Source organism: Carettochelys insculpta, chromosome 4, assembly GCF_033958435.1.
Source record: "Carettochelys insculpta isolate YL-2023 chromosome 4, ASM3395843v1, whole genome shotgun sequence".
In the NCBI taxonomy this organism is placed as follows: domain Eukaryota; kingdom Metazoa; phylum Chordata; order Testudines; family Carettochelyidae; genus Carettochelys; species Carettochelys insculpta.
The window spans coordinates 19,264,471-19,286,973 of record NC_134140.1 but is presented as its reverse complement, the minus strand read 5'-3'; the positions used below and the strand labels follow the sequence as shown (position 1 = coordinate 19,286,973).

Here is a 22,503-nt window from a genome sequence, read left to right as displayed (position 1 = left end):
TTTTTGTGCTGATCGGTTATTGCAGCACAGCACTATAGTCAGCAAAGTGCTAAGATACCATAAAAATAAAGAGATGTCAGGATAATGGTACAATAAATTTTAAAGTTATTTTCTTCATTTTTACTCTCTTTTGTCCTTGTCTCTAACATACAAATCCTTCTATTTCCTCACAGAGATTAAAAATAATACAGATTAACAAAAATAAGTCCTGATCATGCAACCCATCTACAAGTCATCTTTTCTCAGAAGAGGAATTCCACTGAGATTGGAGGATTGGAACCTATCTCTGTAACATACTTTTATAGTTGTAGGCCCCAAAAGAGCTCTTGCATATTCTCTTATCATTACATGCATAAATTCCATGTTTATATTCCTAATGCATAGATGCATATATTCCTAATTTTCCATTCAGACTGAAATGTCTAGTATTCCTAACTATTCGGCTTTAATAAAAATACCCAGATGTATACTGGTACAGAGGAAAGGTTTGTCCTCTCTCCATTTTGTCAGACTGTGGACCCCATTTTGCAATTCTTAATCACACAAGTAGATCTTATTCAAGCAGTCCCTTAGACTTGTAAAAGCTTACTGATATGAGGTAGGATTACTTTCAAGATTAAGAGTGCCATAATTGGGCCCTGAATGTGGAGAAACATCACCTCTTATCATTATTAGATAAAGTGAATGCAGGTTGAACCTCTCTAATCCAAAAGTCTCTTGTCCTGCAACATTTGTAATCCAGCATGATTTTAGTTAGCTGGATGACCATTTAGCATGCGTGTGGCCAAGTCTTCTGTGGTTCCATAAAGTCTGTTTACAGCCACCAGTCCTGGCTCTCAGAGTTCTGTGCTAGTATTTAGCTGTAATTTACCCCTAAATGTTCTCTAAGAGCCCAGTAAGCAGTGGAAGTGTTGGTAATGTGCTAGAACACACTGACCTCCTGTGGTCCAGCAAATTCTCTCATTTGGTACCAGTCAGGCCCCAAGGATACCGGATGAGAGAAGTTCAAGCTGTATACAGGAAACAATATTTTGCATCTCAACCGAATGGCAAGATGAACACAGGGCAGGAGGATCTTAGCATGTTGTCAATAGTTCAGCTTCCTCAAAATATGTAGCCCTGAATTCTGCCTGCCATCCTCATGCTGTTGCTACACCTGCAAATCTGCCTTCTGTTGTTTTTGTCACTGTTGCTGGGGGACCAATTGATGCTTCTAAATCCTGTGCTGCAGGTGCAGTCATATAATTTACCATTACTCTTGAGACTAAAAGGCTTCTCTGATGCAATAGGAGAAAAGCAAGATAATATAGTGATGACAGCCTTATAAGATACTTAGGCATTTTTAAAAAGTACCAAAAGAAACAGTATGTAAGTTCACTTAGTTCTACACCTTCCTTTATGGAATGGATATATTGTACAGAAGGAAGGAGAAAACAGATGTATATGGAGCAAAATAGTATCAGGGACACTTGCACTCCAGGCATCTAAGGTTAAGAGAATGGAATCACTGAGGGATAAGTAGTGTGGATTAGAAAACAGGTGTTTTGCAAAGTAATACATCATTGACATTCACATGAGCTCAACAGGTGTCCAAACCATGCGTTGCCCCAGAAATCTTTACAAAGAGGACTGGGGGTTGTAAGAACCTTTGAAAATTGTCATTTATTTGCCCATCAGATTGTGATGATCTTCTTACCCACTTCTCTATTCTTACCCCTCACAATTAATGAATGACATCATTACTGTCTGTGGAAATATCACTACTGACTTTATGGAAACAATCCATGCTCAGGCCTTTAGACGTGCTACACAGCCACCTGAGCCTGTACCCTTGTCTTATACTATATGGCAACTGTGCTCATTGGAAAGGCAATGCAGCCACAACGACTGTACAGGGTAATAAATATAAAGACTGTACAGATAAATATCAGTTCTCTGAAATGTGACTTCAACCTGAATCCAAGTTTATCTATGAAGTGAAAGACCAGTTGCCCCAATCCTCAGTGTTTGGGATGTCTCCTCAGTTATGCAGACAATCAGAGTTTATCTGTGGTACATTTATGAAGTATAATTTTTATTGCTTCACATGGAATGAAGTCATGAAGAGAAACTAGAGGTATCAAGTAAATTAGAGAGGATCTAGGACAGACCTTCATTGCACAAACTAAATGACAATTCTTAGAGTACGTAAAACACCCATTTTAATTGATTCTTGACGGAATGTGGTATAAACTGGGCATGACTGTGAAAATGCAGCAGTTTTATGCTTGAACAATACTGATTTCCCATAATTTAACCAAAAGTGACTCAGTAGTTTTATTTATATTAACTCAGATGCTAAAAAGTTTAGAGCAAACATGGAGAACCAACAGTACCCATAGCTTCTAAAATCACAGCAAAGCACTATAAACTTAATAATTAAGTGCTATGAAAACATAGTATGGTGTTTGTTCAAAATTTTTGCTAAAGTAAAATTACTTTCCTTACCTTATGCATTTTAGCAATGTCCAGAGATTTCACAATTCTGCTGAATTGCTGAAGACCAAGATCCTCCAGTTGAAAAGTGGCCAAATAACAAATAACTATCAAAAAACACATATAGTTAAAATGCAAAAGCCAATCTGCTACAGAAGGCATTTATATTCATTACTCCTTTGGATTTTTACCATGGCTATGGCTGACCAAATCCTGTGACTTGCTTTTGGCTCTTTCCTAATTACAGTATTAACTTTAAATTTTTTTTTTCATTTTTTGTCTTAACGATTGCCATTAAAAAGCCATCCCTCCTTGTCTTATCACTGTAGATGCTCAGATATTCTAGTTGTTTTCTATTTTGTGTCAGATTCTTGACCAATATGTGGGAGGGCAACTCAGTGTATGGTAACAGAGTTCCAATTTTCTGTTTTAGCATAGCAATGCATGTAAGTGGTCTTGGTGGCACACAGATGTACCTTATAAGAGCATTATTTAAATTCAAATCTGCTCACACATAGCAACAGCCATGATAAGCAGCTTTGATACGTGTCAATGAAGCTAGGCAAGGAGAGTCACAAGCAGCTTAGAAAAATCTAAGCCAACGACCTTTAGACTCTCGACTTGTGGATAAGGGAAAATATTTAACCCCATCCCTTGATTAATGGATGTATTTCACATGACCAGTTCTGCCAATCCAATAACAGCAATACTCAGCTTAATGGCAAAATGTATGTGCTTCAGACACTGAAAAATGTAAGCCTTTTTGTTTATTATGGAACAATGCAAACAATTAGGTATCATTTAAAGCTTTCTTGGAGGTTCAATGAATCTGAATCATGGTAGCTGAGGTTCACATTTTGATACTTGTATCCTGATCTTGGAGGTTTTCATAAACTTGTTTAATTTCTGAGTTCCAGCATAGGTCTCAGACTGTCTCCCTTTTATGCACTTGGAAAAATGTGGAGTAAAATGGAAGGTTTAGATTGGCCATTAGGAAAAATTCCTGTCAGGGTATTTAATTACTGGAATAAATTGTCCAGAGTGGTTGTAGAATTTCCATCATTGGAGATATTTAAGATCATATAGATGGTCCTTGGTCTTGCCATGAGGGCAGGGAACTGGACTGGATGACCTCCTGAGGTCCCTTCCAGGTCTAGTAGTCTATGATTCTGTGATTCTAAATTGTAACTTGCTTTGATGGTATCTTGTATCTGTCAATTTGAAAAGAACTTGCATCAGGCATCATAGAAGGTCGAGAGATGTGGTCCACGTGCACAGACAGAAGTGTGTGGTTCTCAGCTGTGTTGCCCACAATGTTGCATAGCCACCAGCAGGATAATGTGAGATCTCTACCATGGCCTTTTTTAAGGTGCAATCCTGGAAAAGGTAGAAGATTGGTATCTTTTCTGGGATTGAGTGGTCTGTTCCTGCTGAACAGATGGAACTACGGAAGTGAAATTATATATAAGGAATTTTATTTGAAAAGAAGAGGAAACACCTTAGAGATTAGATTCTTTTGGCTTTCATTTTTGCAGAATCATATTTATCACTGAAATGAACTGAAGCTTCCAAGCGGAATTCTCCTATCACTTTTTGGGACACTGCAGAAAGGCCTGATGACCTAAACACTGAATAATTCCTTAGAACAATGCCAGTGGCCATAGCTCTGGTTGGAGAGCCTGAGATGTCATAAACTGTCCCCAGCACATGTGGCTAGGTCAACCTTCAGTGACCAAACTTTCTTGCTTCCCTTTTTTCATTCTATAAGGAATCCTGCACAGAGTTAATGGAGTCTCATATCATAGTTATATTGGGACATGACAGCTGACAGTTTGTCACTTGGTACCCCAGAACTAAAAAAGTGAACATTTCTTCCAATGGCATCTAGTCTACCCCTTTCTTTATATAAAGGTAGCAGTCATGGATGCCCTGTTAATTTTAGATAATTCCTGGGCTGTAGAATCCATCACTGGCCACTATAACAATAATTTCCACTATGAAGGTACAGCATACATACAATCAGCCCTTTTTGATATTGGTGGTAAGGACATAGAACAGAGCCAAATGTCCTCTGCTGGCTTGAGTAGTCTTGGAGATTAGGAAAAGTGACTTTGTTTTTTGTTTGCAATTTCATGATGTCAGTAAAGGTCTCAGATGATGCTGACCCCTCAGCCTGTAACTGAAGCGTATTGGTAATTTTCCCTATCAGCTCCTGAAACTGTTTCTGTTCATCATGAGGTGAGACAAAGTCTCAATTTGATTGACAGAGGACGGACCATTGGTATAATACTTGATGGCTGACTATTCCTCTTCCTGCAAAGAAGTTTGCTCACAGTCACCATACACAAGCCACACTTCCTGAGGAGGCAATGATGCCAGCACCAACTGTGCTGGTCTTATATGCACTGACTAAAACATGGGTATCCCTGAAGGTTATGGGGCCTGAGATAGGGTCCATTCCAAGTGCCAAAGAAGATTCCTCTAGTGCTGAGTGAGTGTCAGTGTTGATGTTCTTGCTGGTGCTGAAGTCAGTTCCATAGTGGTTTTTTCAGCATACTAAAGACTTAAACCCCTGAACTGTCCAGCAAACAGCGTACTGGGACACTACAAGAACATCTAATTGACTTTCAGTGAGACTTAGGATCCTGAGTCTCATTTTCAAAGGCGACTTTTAGCCATACTGGAGTCTAAGGCTACGTCTACACGTGCACCCAACTTCGAAATAGCTTATTTCGATGAATAACGTCTACACGTCCTCCAGGGCTGGCAACGTCGATGTTCAACTTCGACGTTGCTCAGCCCAACATCGAAATAGGCACAGCGAGGGAACGTCTACACGCCAAAGTAGCACACATCGAAATAAGGGAGCCAGGCACAGCTGCAGACAGGGTCACGGGGCGGACTCAACAGCAAGTCGCTCCCTTAAAGGGCCCCTCTCAGACACACTTTCATTAAACAGTGCAAGATACACAGAGCCAACAACTAGTTGCAGACCCTGTATATGCAGCACGGACCCCCAGCTGCAGCAGCAGCAGCCAGAAGCCCTGGGCTAAGGGCTGCTGCCCACGGTGACCACAGAGCCCCGCAAGGGCTGGAGAGAGAGTATCTCTCAACCCCCCAGCTGATGGCCGCCATGGAGGACCCCGCTATTTCGATGTTGCGGGACGCGGATCGTCTACACTGTCCCTACTTCGACGTTGAACGTCGAAGTAGGGCGCTATTCCCATCCGCTCATGGGGTTAGCGACTTCGACGTCTCGCCGCCTAACGTCGATTTCAACTTCGAAATAGCGCCCAACACGTGTAGACGTGACGGGCGCTATTTCGAAGTTACTGCCGCTACTTCGAAGTAGCGTGCACGTGTAGACGCAGCCCTAGGCTACGTCTACACGTGCACCCAACTTCGAAATAGCTTATTTCGATGTTGCGACATCGAAATAGGCTATTTCGATGAATAACGTCTACACGTCCTCCAGGGCTGGCAACGTCGATGTTCAACTTCGACGTTGCTCAGCCCAACATCGAAATAGGCACAGCGAGGGAACGTCTACACGGCAAAGTAGCACACATCGAAATAAGGGAGCCAGGCACAGCTGCAGACAGGGTCACGGGGCGGACTCAACAGCAAGTCGCTCCCTTAAAGGGCCCCTCCCAGACACACTTTCATTAAACAGTGCAAGATACACAGAGCCAACAACTAGTTGCAGACCCTGTATATGCAGCACGGACCCCCAGCTGCAGCAGCAGCAGCCAGAAGCCCTGGGCTAAGGGCTGCTGCCCACGGTGACCACAGAGCCCCGCAAAGGCTGGAGAGAGAGTATCTCTCAACCCCCCAGCTGATGGCCGCCATGGAGGACCCCGCTATTTCGATGTTGCGGGACGCGGATCGTCTACACGTCCCTACTTCGATGTTGAACGTCGAAGTAGGGCGCTATTCCCATCCGCTCATGGGGTTAGCGACTTCAACGTCTCGCCGCCTAACGTCGATTTCAACTTCGAAATAGAGCCCAACACGTGTAGACGTGACGGGCGCTATTTCGAAGTTACTGCCGCTACTTCGAAGTAGCGTGCACGTGTAGACGCAGCCCTAGTCAGTTAAGCATTATAATGCTGAATGGAGCACTGCCAAGTAAATAACTCTTAAAATCTGGGGGTAACTAACACTAAAATAGGCCACCCAACTCATGGAAAAGAGAGAATTCTGTTTCGCTGTGTCAGTGGCAAAGGAATGCAGATGGTCACTCCAGTGTGAGAGTGCTCCTGTAAGATGCCTCTCTCAGCAGAAATGGCTTTGTTAAATAACTCTGCAGTGCAGTGCTTGAAGTGCTAGACCCCACAAGTCGGACACCACAGAACCTATGGACAAAAGGTTTTTAAGGGAAATGTGAACCACCAGATATTTGATTTTCTTCTAGTGATCGTGTATCTGAACTGTACTGTCAGTCTAACTGTCAGCCAAACTGTACAAGAACCAAGTCTTTATATTTTATAAAGCACTGAGCAGAATGATAAGGTTTAACAGATAATCTAATCGGAACACTTGAACAACTGAAATAATGTACCTTTCTAATGTTCTATAGTTATACTACATTCTGTAGCTTAAAAGAATACATACCCACATAGAGATTGCGCTCGGAAAACAGGCAATGCTTTCCATCCCGAACAAAAAATGCATTGACTACTATGTCCAATAAAGGTTGATATTCTATACATCCAGCTAGAGTCTCCAACACAAAAGTTTCATGTGACACCTTAAAGGTCTAGAGAGATTAAAAAAAAAAAACACATAGTAGTGATGAATGAATTCAGGGAACAAAATATTACAACAAACAACACTGAAGGCCTGTCTACACTACCACCTTCCTTTGAAGGAAGGATGGTAATTAGGGTGTTGGGAGTTTATTAATGAAGTACTGTGGTGCATACACAGCACTTCATTAAGCAAATTCCCGCCCCCCAGTGGCAATTTCCAAGTTTTAAACTTCAAAGTACTGGCATGCATCTAGCCATGGCTCGCCTGCTGGCACTTTGAAGTTTTGAGGTACTTTGAGGAGTAAAGGTACTTCGAAGTACCGGCGGGCGAGCCGCAGCTAGATGCGTGCTGGTACTTCGAAGTTTAAAACTTTGAAGTTGCTGCGGGGGGGGCGGGGGCGGAATTTGCTTCATGAAGTGCTGCGTATGCACCGCAGCACTTCATTAGTAAACTCCCAGCACTCTAATTACCATCTTTCCTTCAAAGGAAGGTGGTAGTGTAGACAAGCTCTGAGTGAGGTGGAGCAGGCACTCTTTAAACTGTTGTAAAAATGCATACAACTTTCAGAAGATAATGGTCTTTGTAAAGGAAAATTAAAAGAAAAAATCTTTAACTTTCAGTTAATCTGCTGACAGGCACTGAGCAAAGATGAAGTGTGAAATTCAACAGTTAATGCAAAGAAAATGTTAATACAATGTAATGTCCTTGAGCTACGATCAAAGACTAACTCATCCAGTAGAACAGGAAACCTCCAATGAGATTTTGCTCTTGCAAGTGGATATTCACTTCACCCACAAAATGTCAAGTAATGTGGCTGTATGTAGCTGAAGTGAGTAAAGTTTGAGGAGGGAAAATCACGTTCAGAATCAGGACAGAAGCCCTGGGAAGAAGCCCTCTAAGGTTACTATGGTAACCTACAGGATGGAGAAAGCGGCCATAGGCCGCCTAAACCATTTATTCTGCATGTGCAAGTCCAAGGATCCTTGTTAATGCTGATTCTAATCTTCTTCCCTCTCTGATCTCCCTTGTCACCTGTCTGGAATTCCTTTATGAAATATACAGAAGGTGCAGAGAAACCATTGCATGCACATTATACTTGTGTCCCCACTCACAACTTGTGTGCAAGGTTTAAGTGGCATGGAGGGATCTGGGTGGTTTATTGCATAGATGAATCATGCTCATGGTGAACAACTTGTGAAATTCATTTAATTATATTGAAAATATTTCTTTTCTAAACCACTTTTGGAATGTTTTAATAGGGTCTGATGTCTGGTACAATTTTCAATTAAACAAATGACAAGGAGGACAAGTGAATTGGGGAAGAGTGTCAGGAAAATAATCCTTCCTTGATTTATGGATACTTGCAACAAGAAAAGCTAAGTGCATCTTCTGAAAAGATATAGTCCAGATTTCTTCTTCTCCGTGGTAATGCTCCAAGCTTATGGAGAGAATTGTCCCATTTTCAATTTCATTATGACTCTATTGGTACAAAATAATGGGCACAAGTCCAATTATTAAGAAACTGGTTCCTACCCAGAGCTGGCATGGCAGAGCATTGGGAGATATTGGAAATGTGGTGGCAGAGCGCCTTTCAATGAGATGTTAAATGAAGGCTTCTGCTGCCAGTTTTCAAAGATGATCCTCTCTAAGGGCCTAATCAAACGTTCATTGAAGTAACAGGAAAATTTATACTACTGTGTTTATTAGTAAATCAATGCTGGTTATGTGATCTGCACTATACAAACATCATTGAAGACATGGGTTTTTATTCAGGGAGCTCACAATCAGTCACAAACAACACACATCAGACATATATAAGTGAATTTTGTAACACCTGTTATGGGACTCACACATCAAGCAATTTTCAGGTTTAAAAACAAATCTGTGATTTTTTGACATTTTGGATTTTGCTTGGGGTGAACAGGAGGCTTGGGCACATATAACTGTACTAGACTAATGGAGATCCTTGAAGAATTCTTGTCAAATTAAAGCCTCTGCTGCATGAGATGCCAAGAGACAGGCTGATCTCAGCATTTTTCTGCACTATGGGGAAAAGATACTAGGCCAGTGAACTCCCACTGAGAGCTTTCATTTTATAGCAGTGAACTTTTAATTACGTTGGATTTTCAAAAGTCAAAACTATGGGTCTGATTCAGCAATGTTAGTTTAGGCAAGTAATTCTATTACGGTAAAGGGTCCATTCGCCTGGGTAACTGCATGAGTATTTGAGAGATTAAGCTCTGTATTAAAATGTCACGAGATACCACATCACAAACAAATGGTTCTAACAGCTTCACTAAGAAAATGAGGCTTATTTGGTTCCAATGCAGTACCTAGGTCACTTCAGAGTTGTTATGCTTCCATGACGTCACCCTTTTTCATAAGGACCAGAATATAACCTTTCCTAAAAACCCTCTGGATAGTACAGTTATTTTTGGCAGTGCGTCTTTGCTAAATTCTATGGACTAAATGTTTGAATGAAAAGAGGGAGGTTAGTTAGGACACCTGGGGAAAATGTTGCATGAAGAAGCCAGAAAGATGAAAGGGAGAAGGATATCAAAGGACTGTTTAGAAAGGCATATTAGAAGTGTTAGTACTGACAGAAAAATAGTACAAAATGTCAACAGGGAGGTGGCTTTGAACGCAAATACAAGATATTAAACTGCTTTAGATTCCTTACTAAAAGAATCAAGATAATTTAAATAAAAATCAGTTTGAAGTGCTAACTGGTCTAATCAGACTGAATGGCACTTTGATGCCAAACAGGTTACACTGTATTACACAAGCCTTTGCTTGCAATTAGTGTCTGGTTTCATGGACTTTGAAGCCCACAATCTGAGTGTCCAAGATCAAAGGTTAAAAAAACATAACAGCTTGTCTGTTGTGTCTATAAAGTGTATATTGTACTATTTAACCTACATTCTCACGGAAAATACTCCAGTTAATTTAAAATATGATAAATCTTTAGACTGCAACTCATTTACTTATAACAAATCAAAATATAGAGTTCTTCAGAGTTGATTAAGCCTGGTAATTCAAAGGGACCTGTGATGGAATATGTATCTCACACAGGTAGTGAAAGGGTTAATGTGGCATCAATAGGCTTGTTAATCCCACCTGATTGCACCTGGTAGGTGGGCCAGGCTTAATAAAAGATGAAGCCCAGCTAGAGAGGAGATGTAACAGAGAGGTAACTGTGTTAGTCTGTATCAGAACAGAAGAGAAGTTATATAGTACTTTAAGGACTAACAAACTGGAGAGTAGATGGGTGATTTCTATGAAGAGAAGAAGGTGACAGTAAAAATGAGGCTATATGGGGAAAACTGTGCTGTGTTGAAGTGTGTAGACCTTGGAGTGATTCAGAGAAATTACTGTGGCAGAGCCCTTTCTGGTGATGAGCATGGACAAAATGGTACTTTCTGGCTTTCCCAAGGAAAAAAGTCAGGAGGCTGTTTAAAGGTAAAAACAATCACTCTAGAAGCTCTGCTACAGTTAGAGGGGGCCCTGGTGGAAGAGGGCAGCAGAGGTCAGACTCTGGCAGTGGGGCTGAGAACACCAATAAACAAGCAGGAGAGCTGGAGGGGAAGACATGTGGACGATCCAGAGTAAAGGCTATGCTTCAGGGAGGTAAATCTAGAGCTAACTCATCCTGGTCTTCAGAGAAATGGAGAGCTAAGGAGGACCCAGGATGGATTAAAACTTGAGCCTGAGGGAGAAGACAGAAGTTACTTCATCTGTGTTTTGTTTTGAGTTGGGTTAAAAAAAACTCCATGTAGAATCCTTGGGCTACTTTGCTGACAGAGTAGTGGAAGGGAAGAGGAGCCATGAGAGGTGGAAGATAACATATTGATGGCCAATTGTTTGTGGATGACTACTCAGAAATTCCAAGACTTATATTCTATTTGTATCGTGACCACTGGCCTGTGAGCAACCTTGGGCAAGTCATGTCACCATTTCCTTATCTGTAAAATGGGGATGACACTTAACTCTTATCTAAAATGCTTGAAGACTTCAGGATGAAATACCTGACACGAGCTTAATATTAAATCAATGTACTTCTTTAGGGATTTTTCATGTTTAGGTCACAGCTTTGAAGACTGCTAATTTACATATCTTTCTTTAAGGGTGACATTAGACACATTTCTCTCAACAAGACAGCATTCCACTGAGTGTCAGTAAATGTAACCCCCTTTTCTTAAGCTTTTGGTTGAATTAGTGCATTTTAGCAAGTCAGAGTATGGGAAGGTACTGTGTAAGATTCCCCACACTACTCTAATTTACTCCAGCTTTGCCATGTAAATAGTTACCTATTTCATTGCCACATGAGGGGCATCCTGTACCTGAGGGAAGGGTCCTTGCAAAAAAATTGTCACTACTTATACAAACCGTATCATGTATATGCACTAGGGACCCAAATGAAGGCTGCACAGGAAACCTTAATTCTAACATTTCTTGACCTTTGAGAGCCACAGTAACTGTAAGCAATCTTGTATGTAAAAGCTGAGCTTTTTCAATCATTGACTTAACTACTTGTTTCAGTATAAATTTTTTGTAATTATTCAAAAATGTTACTTGGCCAGTTCTTTGTCTTTCGTGATAGCTAGAGATTCTGGGGAAGGGCTGATGTAGGATTTCTTATACAGAGCTCTTATCCCTACCTTTACTGACTGCTGTCTGCATTCATTCGTCACTCAGCCCTGCTGGTGGCACTATTAGAAGTTTATATGCTAGGTTGAAAGCTGAATGTTTAACAGGTCAAGACCACAGTGCTGCTAATAGAGCTAATGAGGAGACCTATGAGTAGACATTTGCTCTTATTTGCAAAGAGTTGTGTCCCCAAGCTTGGCACATTTTCACTGCAATTGTCCCTTTCCATTTTATTCTCATTCTCTTCTTGCCACATTACTTTTCTTTCTTTTCCTTTTAACGTCTATTTGTTTGCTCTGCTTATCTTGTCCTCCTCCAAATCACCGCACAATGCTTTACCATCTGAGTTGCAAACATAGTTCATAAGAAATCTCCCCAGGGCTGACCTTATGCTACTGATGGGCAAGGGTACAACCTTGCTTGCTCCAAGTATCTCCCTGACACACTCTCAGCATGTAACACGCAACCTTCCCTTTAGGGCATGTTCACAATCATCATGTTGGAATAAAAATTCTGAATTAGAATCTATAAGCTTGGCATGTCTTTCTGACATTTTGTGAATGCCTAACAGTCAGCTCCAACTCCATGTGGCTAAAATATTTGTAGTTTTCCCTGCCCAAACCCTCCCCTCTTGATCACTGTGGTCCCCATGGCCACCCTGCCATTCATTCAGGCCTCTACTATGGTGTCATCTTTGGCTCATGCCTGTGAAGTCACTTGCCTAACTCGCATATAGATTCTCATCATACAGTGTCTTGATAAAGGAAACATCATTTTCTCTTGGTCTTGATAAAAGTAGTGTTACCAAGTTTCTAACTGCAGAAAATCCAACTCCCTTGTACCAACCCAGAGGTGATGCACATGTGGGTGTGCACAGGGGGTCACACGCATATCTCAGTGCTCACCTACTGCGCTCTCCATTGGTGCTGCTTCCAGCGAGCATTGGGTGGTCCTGCCCCTCTCCCAGAACAGTACAGCCCAAGAGCAGCAGGAGCCACAGCAAGGCAGCTCAAGCTTGCGCTGCTCTCGCTCTGGTGGAGTGATGGGACCGTCTCTACCTGCCTATTCCTCCAATAGTACTTCTGGTGGAAGAGGTGGGTGGGAAGGGAGAAAGGCATGTGGCTGCCCTCTGAAGTGCCCCTCACCAGTCACCACCGCCCCCAGGCCCTGCCTCGTCCTTTTTCTCCTCCTCTTAGTGCCTGCTGTCTCTGGCTTGCTTTCACTGGTCTGAGGCACAATCAGTGGGATAGGTGGTGCAGGAGGAAGTGAGGGCTCTGGGCTAGGCCCAAGGGGTTTGGAGTGTGGGAGGGGGTGCAGGCTGCAGGACTAGGGGGCTTAGAGCTAGGTACAGTTGCCAACTGTATAATCATACAAATACACCTCCTTGCCCCTTCCCTGTTCTTGGGGCATTGCTCTTGCTTGCTCACTCACCCCTGTTCTCATTCACTTTCACTGGGATTGGCTGGGAGGGTTAGGGTGCAGGAGGGGACTCAGGGCTGGCAGTTGAGGTGCAGGAGAGGTTTGGGGAATGGGAGGGGATGTGAGGGTATAGGCTCTGGGAAAGGACTTAGAGGAGGGTCAGAGTTGAGGCTCCAGAGTGGCATTTACCTTGGGCAACTTGCAGTCAGCTGCACAACAAAGCTAAAACAGGCTCCCTGCCAGGCCTGGCCTCACACTGCTCCCAGAAGCAGCCATCCTGTATCCCTATAGCCTGTATGTTGGGGGCCAGGTAGCTTCATTCACTGCCTCTGTCTGCTCCCACTGTCCCCATAGCTCCCACTGGCTGCAGTTCCTGGCCAGTGGGAACTACAGAGTCACGGGTTGGGGCACCACATGGAGAATATTGGAATATCAGTACAAAACACAGTGTTCAGTTATAGTATAATACTGGTTTGCTTTAACTCATTTTATTTTAAACAGTTAAAGCCTTTGTCACTTGTCAATCTCAGCCCTTCACTAAGCTAAACTGATCTGTAACCAGGTTGGAGGCTCAAACCTAAAGAATGTAATGTGGTCATTGGTATTTATTTAAAATGCCAATAGAAAATATTGAAAGCCCTTGCACAACACCAATTTGGAATAAAACTGATAAAGCAGAAAATTATTTTAATTGACTCAAGAATTCTCTGTGACATTGAGGCAATGCAAGTGACAGGTGACAAAAGAGTGGGAGAACTCTATTTTTTCCCTCTGATAACAGCTCATTATGCAAAATAATCAAAATCAAGGAAGCGTTCCTTGAAAAATTAATAACTGGCAAGGCCTCTACATTGACTTAAGTTTTCATATAAAATATCTTATTTTCAGAAACAAAATGACAGCAACAACACTAGGGGAGAAGGGCTGGGGAGTGGGGGAAGAGTATAGAAACAGGAGGATTTAGACAGTGAAAGGATCAGAGAGACTTTTGCCATATCATTAGATTTCACTGCCCTCCTTGTTCCTCTTTCTTAAAAATTGTATGTTAGGAAGTTTGATTCTTTACTCCATAATGGAGGCTGGTGTGTTGGAAACAATTCAACTGTTCAGTAAGGCTATGTCTAGATTGCTGAGAGTTGTCAGCAAAAGATATGCAAATTGTGCAGTGCATTTGCGTATCTCCTGTCGACAGTTCTGTCAGGAGAGACTTTCCTGACATTTGGCCCGTCCACATGGGGCCAAATGTTGGGAAATCCCCTCTACCAACATCTCTCTTCTTTCCCATGGAATGAGCATGACTTATGCCAGCAGAAGGTTCCCTGACCAGCAGATCTGTTGGGAACCCAGAGCCTGCAATCTAGAGACACAGAGATATGGACATAACACACTTTCCTCCAGCCTGTTGCCAAAATTGCAAATGAGCACTTTGTCTTTGCTGTATGAAAAGTCAACATTACACAGCTTCCAATAAAATTATTCTGAGCCTATATATTTAAGCTGTGAAATTAATTAAAAAGTGGTCATTATACAACTTTCATTGCAAAGTCTGCTCTTTTACACTGGTACAAATCCACTGCAGTGACTTAACAGGAACTGGCTAAGTATAAATAAAAGCACCTTGTGGTCCATGATATCTACTGCCAAGTTTGTTAAAAAGAAAGTGGCCTCGTTGCAATAACCCACCTGAACATTCTAATGGAGATTTTGGGTCCAGGTGTTATAAAACTACTAAGAGGAGTACTAAAACACAAGGCATTTTTAAAAAAAAATGTTTTGATGGTGATACTTTAAACAAAACATGATCATGGCAAATTCTGAACCTTATCTTGAAAGTTGCTGGGCCTGATTTTCACAGCTCAACAATCTGTGTGGATATTTACATCTGTGCAAATTGTATTTAAGACTATACAGAGAGAAGTGACTACATTAAGTACAGGGCTATGGAGAATAACCCCAATGAACTTATCCCACTGGAATACTGATCAGTTAAGAATTGCAGAGTTGACATATAGCTAGGGAATCACACAGCCTGGTTCTGAACCATAAAGGCAACTTGTGGCATTATCCCAGTTGTTTACTTAAACTATATTGGCCTGAAGGACGTCTAACTTCTCTCCAACCTATCTGATACATCACTCTCCCTAGCTCTAAGCGCTCTCTGATACAGTGGCCCCTTGAGGCTGTACCTTGTGCAGTATATAGGCAATCTGAGACTGCATCCACATGATGAGATAAGACTGAATTTATTAATATTGATTTTGTAACTGGAATTTATAAATTCAATTTTGACTATCCTCACCTCCCCATGTGGTCCTCACAAAGTTAACTTATTGCTGCCACACTCAATTGGCAAACATCAACTGTTCCAATAGTGCATTGTGGAAACTTATCCCAGAGTTCCCTCATGCCTGTAGCATTCTGGGTATGCTTGCTGGTCTTTGACATCCTTTTCCTACACTGCATTTTCCTCACTCCCTTCCTGTGTTAAGCAAATGCCCATTTTTCCTGTCAGAAGGAAGAAAAAGTTGGGCATCCACAGAGATGGTAAAAAAGTTAAGAAATCTTTTTCTCCTGTAGCTGAATTCTCAACTGGCCATCTACTGATTGTGCCCCCTCTTGTGATTGCATCCCATCCCTGAAAATAATACAGGGACCCTGAAAAGCTTGAAGAAAGAGATCATAGTAAAGTTTTTGAAAAAAAAAGATTTGCTGAGGGGAGGGTCTTGGGCTTCCCTGTTCACTATAAGGCTTCTGGGAATAGGCTGTGTTCTTAACTGGCCATCCACTGACTGTCCACCCTCCTGTGATTGCATCCGATCCCTGAAAAAACACAGGGACAGACTGTATTCTCAACTGGCCCTCCACCAACTTTTCAATTCATGGTGGGGAGCAAAGTTAGAAGAAAGAGGATAGAAAAGTCTCGGAAAAAATATCTTTGTCTTCCCTCTTCACTACACAGACAGTGCCAGTGGCCATGAAATCTCATACACTGAGCTCATAATGGAAACTGGAACCTCAACTGACCTTCCATCCTGTGTTTTTGGGGGTCAAAGCACAATGACAGATAGGAAATATTAGGAAAAAGATTTTATTACAAATGTCAGAGCAACAGGGGTCTGCAATGGACAGCAAGCCCCCAAAAATATTTTTGGTGGTAGGGTCTGTGGCTGCAGAGCTAGCTGAAATTTTGAAGTAGTTGAAGTAGTCCCCCCCTAAAAATCTTAGTAATTTTGGCGGGGGAGACTTCCCCATGGTGGCAGCAAGCCCCTGAAAATCTGAGGTGCTGGAGGAGACTTCCCTCTGGTGGCAGCAAGCCCCATGGGTCTCTTGCTAGGGGCATGGGGGGGTTTCAGTGCGGGGCAGTTGAATTAGTCCCCCCAGATATAATAGCCACCTGGGGACATTTCTCCCCAGGCAGCAGCAAGCCCTCCAGAATTGTAGCTGCTGGGGGAGACTTCTACCTGGCGGCAGAAGGGGCCTGAAAATATTTGTGGTGAGGGCCAGTTGAAGTAGTCCCACCTGACTATTTTAGCTGTCAAGAGAGACTTCCCCCCAGTGGCAGCAAGCCCCCACAAATCTTTCCTACCCTTGCAGGCCTAACCATGCGCAACCCAGGATGTGGTGCTGCCTGGCAGCATGATCAGTTCCAAACAGCAAGCAGGCCGTTTTATTGGGCCAGGGGCTAGCCACGTGATGTGGCTGAGCATGGGAAAGGCCCTGACTGTGTGGCATCTGTGGGGGCAGGAAGGGGGTTTGTGCAAAATGTAAGCTGCTGAGAGGAAGTTTCTCAGCCTCTTATGCAAGCACAACCCCACACAACAGCCTCGCTGCCACATGGTGCAGTGGGGCATCAGCTGGCATCAGGCAGCTCAGAAAAAAGCAGAAAGTGTAGAGACAAAACCACAAACTCTGTGCTGGGGATATTTGTAATGGGTAATTGTGCTCACTGTGCTAATACCAAAGGAAGACAGACATTTTTCAGGCTCTCATACAAACATGACCCCACGGCCACAGGCTTCTTGGTCCCCATTTGAAATTCATGGTGTTCCTGTTGCCTAATTCCTGTGTACCTGGAGAGCAGTGGCCACAGTGGAGCACTGAGAGGCATCATGGGTTACATATGGTATACCTCTGGAGGATAATGAATTTGACTTTAAGACATGGTGCTTCCACACTGGCCTTTTATTTGAAATTTGAATTCGAGATTGACATTATACCCATCAGGTACTGACCATATTGTGATATTGATATTAGCGCTCCCTAAGTTGAGCTCGTGGTATTTACAGTGAAGACAGTCACATGGTAATATCGAGCTAACTGCCTTAAATTCAAATTTATCTCGTAGTGTAGACGCAGCCACCGGTAGAATAAAAGGAAAAAAAGGAGACTTCCAGGCAAATGCTACACTGGGCCCAATATAGAAGCAGCTGCTGGGCTTGAATTCAGTAGTAGGGTAGGAGTTGAAAAGGGGGAAAGCAGTACTAGGAAGGTGAGCCAGGACCCTGCAAAAGTGGTTGAATGAAAGTAATAGGATGATGGTAATATGCACTTATCAATTGCATGTCCTCACCTATAACCAATCCCATGTCACTTACTCCTGCCCATCTAACTACTGAGTCTGTCTTGGGAGGTTAGGGTGCCCATTACTGAGGTACCTGAGCATCTCCTACTCTTTAATATAGTTATCCTCACAACAGAAAGGTAGAGAAGTGCTGTTTATCCCCATTTTACAGATTAGGGGCTGAGAACAGGCACTAAGTGACTTACCTAAAGTCAGATGCTCTCTACAGAAGAACAGGGAGTAGAATCCATATTTTTCAAGTTCCATTACCATCGACCATTATTCTTCTCCCTCCCTCTGGTGACATACACTGTCAGACATCAACCTCTCTCCAACCCTTTGTCACACAAACTATCCTATTCACTCACTCTTTCAGCCACATGAGCTTAACATGCCCCGCCCCCCCACTACCAAAATCACTTCCAAATCCTGACACCTCTGAACCTCCAGGTCCAGTTTGCCCAGCCAAACCTTCTCATGTTCCCTGGCTCCTGGTAATAACTATAAGAAAGTTGCCCTGATTTAGGATTAGAAAATCTGGTCACTGTAGCTATAGACTAAAGTTTTAAAACATGTAAGAAATGTCAAAGTAATTCAAAATATCACAGTTGAGAAAAGATGTATTTATATTTTTAAAAAATCCCACTAAAATTGGGATATCCATAAACTGGCACTTTGTGTACCTGTAAAACCTTAGTTGACTCATCCAAGAGATGCTCTACACTCTCTTTTTCAGGATTAAATTTGTTAAGCTGCTGAACCACGATTTCAATATGTTTTCCAGAGATGGCCATCTCCACCAAGCGGAGTCCTATAAATAAAGAAAATCATTAAAGTTTCAAGACTCCTTCAATTGCAGCATAATGTATGTTGATAAGCATGCAGAGACACACATACTCCTATAATGTAAATGGGAACATTCAGGTCAAACATTCAGGTTCAAAAATCACAATGGCCCAACCAAAAGGGCTAACAGAAGGAATGAGCAGACAATAACAATGAAACAAATACATGACAAATGATGTGGATTCTTATTCTGACATTTCTGTAACGATTGTTAGGATAACATTTTTCAGCTACTTTCAGTAACAGATTATTGGGTAGAATATGTCTTGGGTAGGTGGAGTACTGGAATCAAGCAGAGAGCAATCAGCAATTGACTTGGCTGATCTTTATTAGAACAGCTAAACCAAGCCCTGGCTGAAGATCAATCACAGCAGTACCAGTTCCCCAGTAAGTGTACACATGCCCTTAAACTTTTGGAGAGAAACTGTAACACTAGGATGTGTGCTCTGTGGTCCAACTGCTGCTCTAATTTAACTCACAGAACTTTCCTATTGAGATATAACTGAAGATAGAATTTTAGTCTTAAATTCAGCCTTAGGGAAAATACTTACACAACTGCATACTTCTCCATTTCCTTTCCCACCTGTCCCTTAGTCTGCTGACATCCCTCATTATGTTATATATGACTTATCTGAGTAACAGTTTGTAGATCTGGTTCCCTAGAATTAGAAGAGGTTCCTGGTCTCAGAACTTTTATTGTACATTGCCATGCATGTTTATCTTGCACAGTGAACACAACTTGTGGATAAGGGAAGTCCTTATCTTGGTCCAGACATACGAAAAAAAAAATAGTGCCATTTTTATGGAGAAAATAAAATTTTTAAAATCCCTACAAAACCTTGTATTCAACATTTTCATACAGTGTTGTTAGAATAGAATACTTGATCAAGACTGTAAAAGGCTAATAACCACTTCCCAATACAAAATTTCTCTACCTTGCCTTCCAGCTACTGCGTTTCACTGTAATTGCCATGATGTGTTTAAATAGTAATGTTAAACTGTTAACAGGAAAAAGAATTTGCTTATGAATATGTTCATTATGGGCATATAGTTAACAGATCTGATCAAAACCCAACTGTTCATGAGCAAGAGTTTGAGAAGTTTTGTGCACTTATATAGGGCTACAACGTGCCTTTGAAAGGGATGCTGCAGAGTCATACTGTGAAAGAAAAAAGCATTAGGAAGCATTCTGCTTCAGGGAAAATCTCTCAGAACCATCCAGTATGTAAGAGAAGAATATTCACCTCTATACCCTTTTTAACAGGGAACAGTTTGCTCCACCCTAGAGTGCCAAAATTCTTTCAGCCTCAAAAGCTTTAGATGAGGCTGTGATAGTTATCTATGTGCTTGTTTAAACTGACATAAGGCTTCCAATCTGACTCCTAAGGACATCAAAGGAAGTCTCTCCATTGGCTGCAATGGGAATTAGTTCAAGCCCTCACCTTCTGAATATCCTGAGCATCACATGCCCCTAGAAAAAATTAAAAATAATGAAAACAATAACATGAAAATTAAGCTCCATAATTAACTGTCAGAACTCCTGACCCCGACAACATGTAACAGAAAAAAACATTATTAACAGGAGTAGTTCAGTGAGTGACAATATTTAAACAGATTGTCATAATTTTTTTTAAATAAAATCTATTTAGAGTCAATCAGATTATGTTTATTTGGGAAGCTGGCTTCTGTCAAATAATTGAGAACCAAGTTCATAATAAGGTAGAAGGGCATGAAAAAACTCCTGTAAAAGCCACAACCTGGTGCCTTGGCATCCCTCTGTTTGCTAAGTATAATAGGATATTATTTTCTAATCCTTAGCTATAAAAAAAGTTTTCAGTGTCAACAGAGGTTTACTTTTGACTACCATATCAAGAATTTCAATTAATAATCCTAAAAGGTTGCTATCCCATTTACTTCAGTGGAATAAGGTTTTTCTGAAATTCAGTAAGACTGAGTAGATGCTGCTCAAAATGACCCAGATGCTTTTTTCATTAGTGTGGCACAGAGAAATAAAACCATGGAAACGGCAAAGAATGGGGGTTGGGGGCAAAAACTCTTTGGAATGGAAATATGGCTATATCAGGACACCTCCAATTACCATGTAACTTTCTGCACCCTTAAGATTTAATCATACCACTTCATGGCCATAATCAACTGGAGTGGGAGGAATGTGGCACATTTTTGTATCACAGCAGCATGACTTTAGATGTAAAAGGCTTTGTACAGCTGCATGTTCTGTAATACGCTTAATCAAAAGAGTGTGGTTTATATACAGCATTTTTTTAATCTGATGATCTCACAGCACTTTCTCACAACTGTTTAACTTTTACACAGCAACCCTCAGGCAAGTTAATGTTATTCTCATTTTACTCATACTTAAGAAAATGGACAGATGGATTAAGACATTGTCCACAGTCATCACAATCAGTGGCACAATCAGGATTAAAGCTGAGCAATTCTACTTCTGAATACTCTGCTCTAAAAATGACACACTGTCAAAACATTATGGTTTGTTTTTTTTCTATGATACATAGACATATAGTTAGCCACTACAATTCTTGTTAAAATATATGTGAACTCGATTTTTGTTAAAACAAGAAGTTCTGTGGCACCTTATAGACTAACAAATTTCTTGGAGGATAAGCTTTCATGGGCAAATACCCATTTTGTCAGATTTTTGTTGGATCTCTATTTTGTCTGTCAAAAGAGTACATTTATAGTCATGTATATAACATGCTGTTTGTCTGTGTAAACCAGGAGTAGGAAACTTTTTGGGGGTTTGTGGCCACTGATCCACAGAAAAATCAGTTGGTGGTGGGGGGCATGCAAGTGAAAAGCAAAAAATAAAACAAAGGTGGCTCATGACTGAGAAGAAGAAGAAAGATGCTCACCTCACTCCACACGCACTCCAGCGCCACAGAAGGAGGGAAGCTGGACTGAAGTTAAGGGCTTCTTCCCCCACTCCACTCCACCCCACCCGACCCCACCCCACCCACCCACCTTCCTGGCTGAATTAACTCTTCTGGGGGCATGAGGCTACTCGATTTTTGGGCCTTCTATGGTGAGGCCAAGAAAGCGGGGTTTGGTGTGTGGGAGGGGTGTGCTGGGAAGCAGGATGGGTACATGTAGGATCTGGGCAGGAGTGAGAGGGCAGGAGTGGTATGGGGAAGGTGTGTGAGTGCAGTGAGGAGGTGCTTACCAAAGCAACTTCTTGGGAGCACATGTGGCTTTGTGATCCCCAGTGCACACAGGCACAGTCCCTCATTCCATCCAATGGGAGCAGTGGGGAAAAAGCCTCCAGGCCAGTGGTTCCCTGTGCTGCTCTTCTTCCCACTTTCAGCCCCAGGTGCGGGACCGGCAGCACAGGGAGTCACTGGTGTGCAAAGCTGCATCCTCCCCTTCACCAGACAACACTCACAGGCTGCACTAGCCCTAGCTTTCCTGCATCTTGTCCGTGAGGCTCAGCTCCTCTCCCACCCTGCCACCACTCTAGCTGCATGGGGAGGGCTGGGAGGAATCAGCGGCCTGGAGCACCAGTGCAAGTTCCTCACTGCAGGAGTGGGGGCCAAGCCCTCAGCCTAGTAGGCCAGATCAAGACAAGCTGTGGGCCTGATCTGGGACATAGCTTACACCAGCATTGGGAAACCTATGTCTACTAAGTGCAGTAGGTCAGTTATATTGATGAATCTGCTATAGTTTCAGCTAACAGACTTGAATTCCATCCCCTAAGCAAAAATATTCAAGTATTGAGATCCAGATGCTTTGATCCCTTCTGCCAACATACTATCCAGGGCACTGATATT

General features: G+C 42.2%; 2 protein-coding genes across 11 annotated transcripts in view; one reads left to right on the top strand and one right to left on the bottom strand.

Annotated features, from left to right (window-relative positions):
• ZFYVE28 (zinc finger FYVE-type containing 28) overlaps positions 1–22,503 on the top strand; it is a 312,576-nt gene that overhangs the window by 29,989 nt on the left and 260,084 nt on the right. The gene's annotated exons all lie outside the window — the stretch shown is intronic.
• CFAP99 (cilia and flagella associated protein 99) overlaps positions 1–22,503 on the bottom strand; it is a 96,043-nt gene that overhangs the window by 72,897 nt on the left and 643 nt on the right. For 4 of the 5 annotated variants that reach the window (XR_012645319.1, XM_074992361.1, XM_074992360.1 and 1 more), the window contains exons 2-4: positions 18,538–18,665; positions 7,090–7,234; positions 2,488–2,582 (exon numbers count right to left, since the gene is read on the bottom strand). Coding sequence is in view for 4 of the 5 variants with exons in the window: in XM_074992360.1 (XP_074848461.1) it covers positions 2,488–2,582; positions 7,090–7,234; positions 18,538–18,665 (368 nt within the window). In the remaining variant the exon portion in view is untranslated. Of the gene's footprint in view, positions 1–2,487; positions 2,583–7,089; positions 7,235–18,537; positions 18,666–22,503 lie in introns of those variants that run through there. The other variant, XM_074992363.1, reaches the window with a different exon arrangement.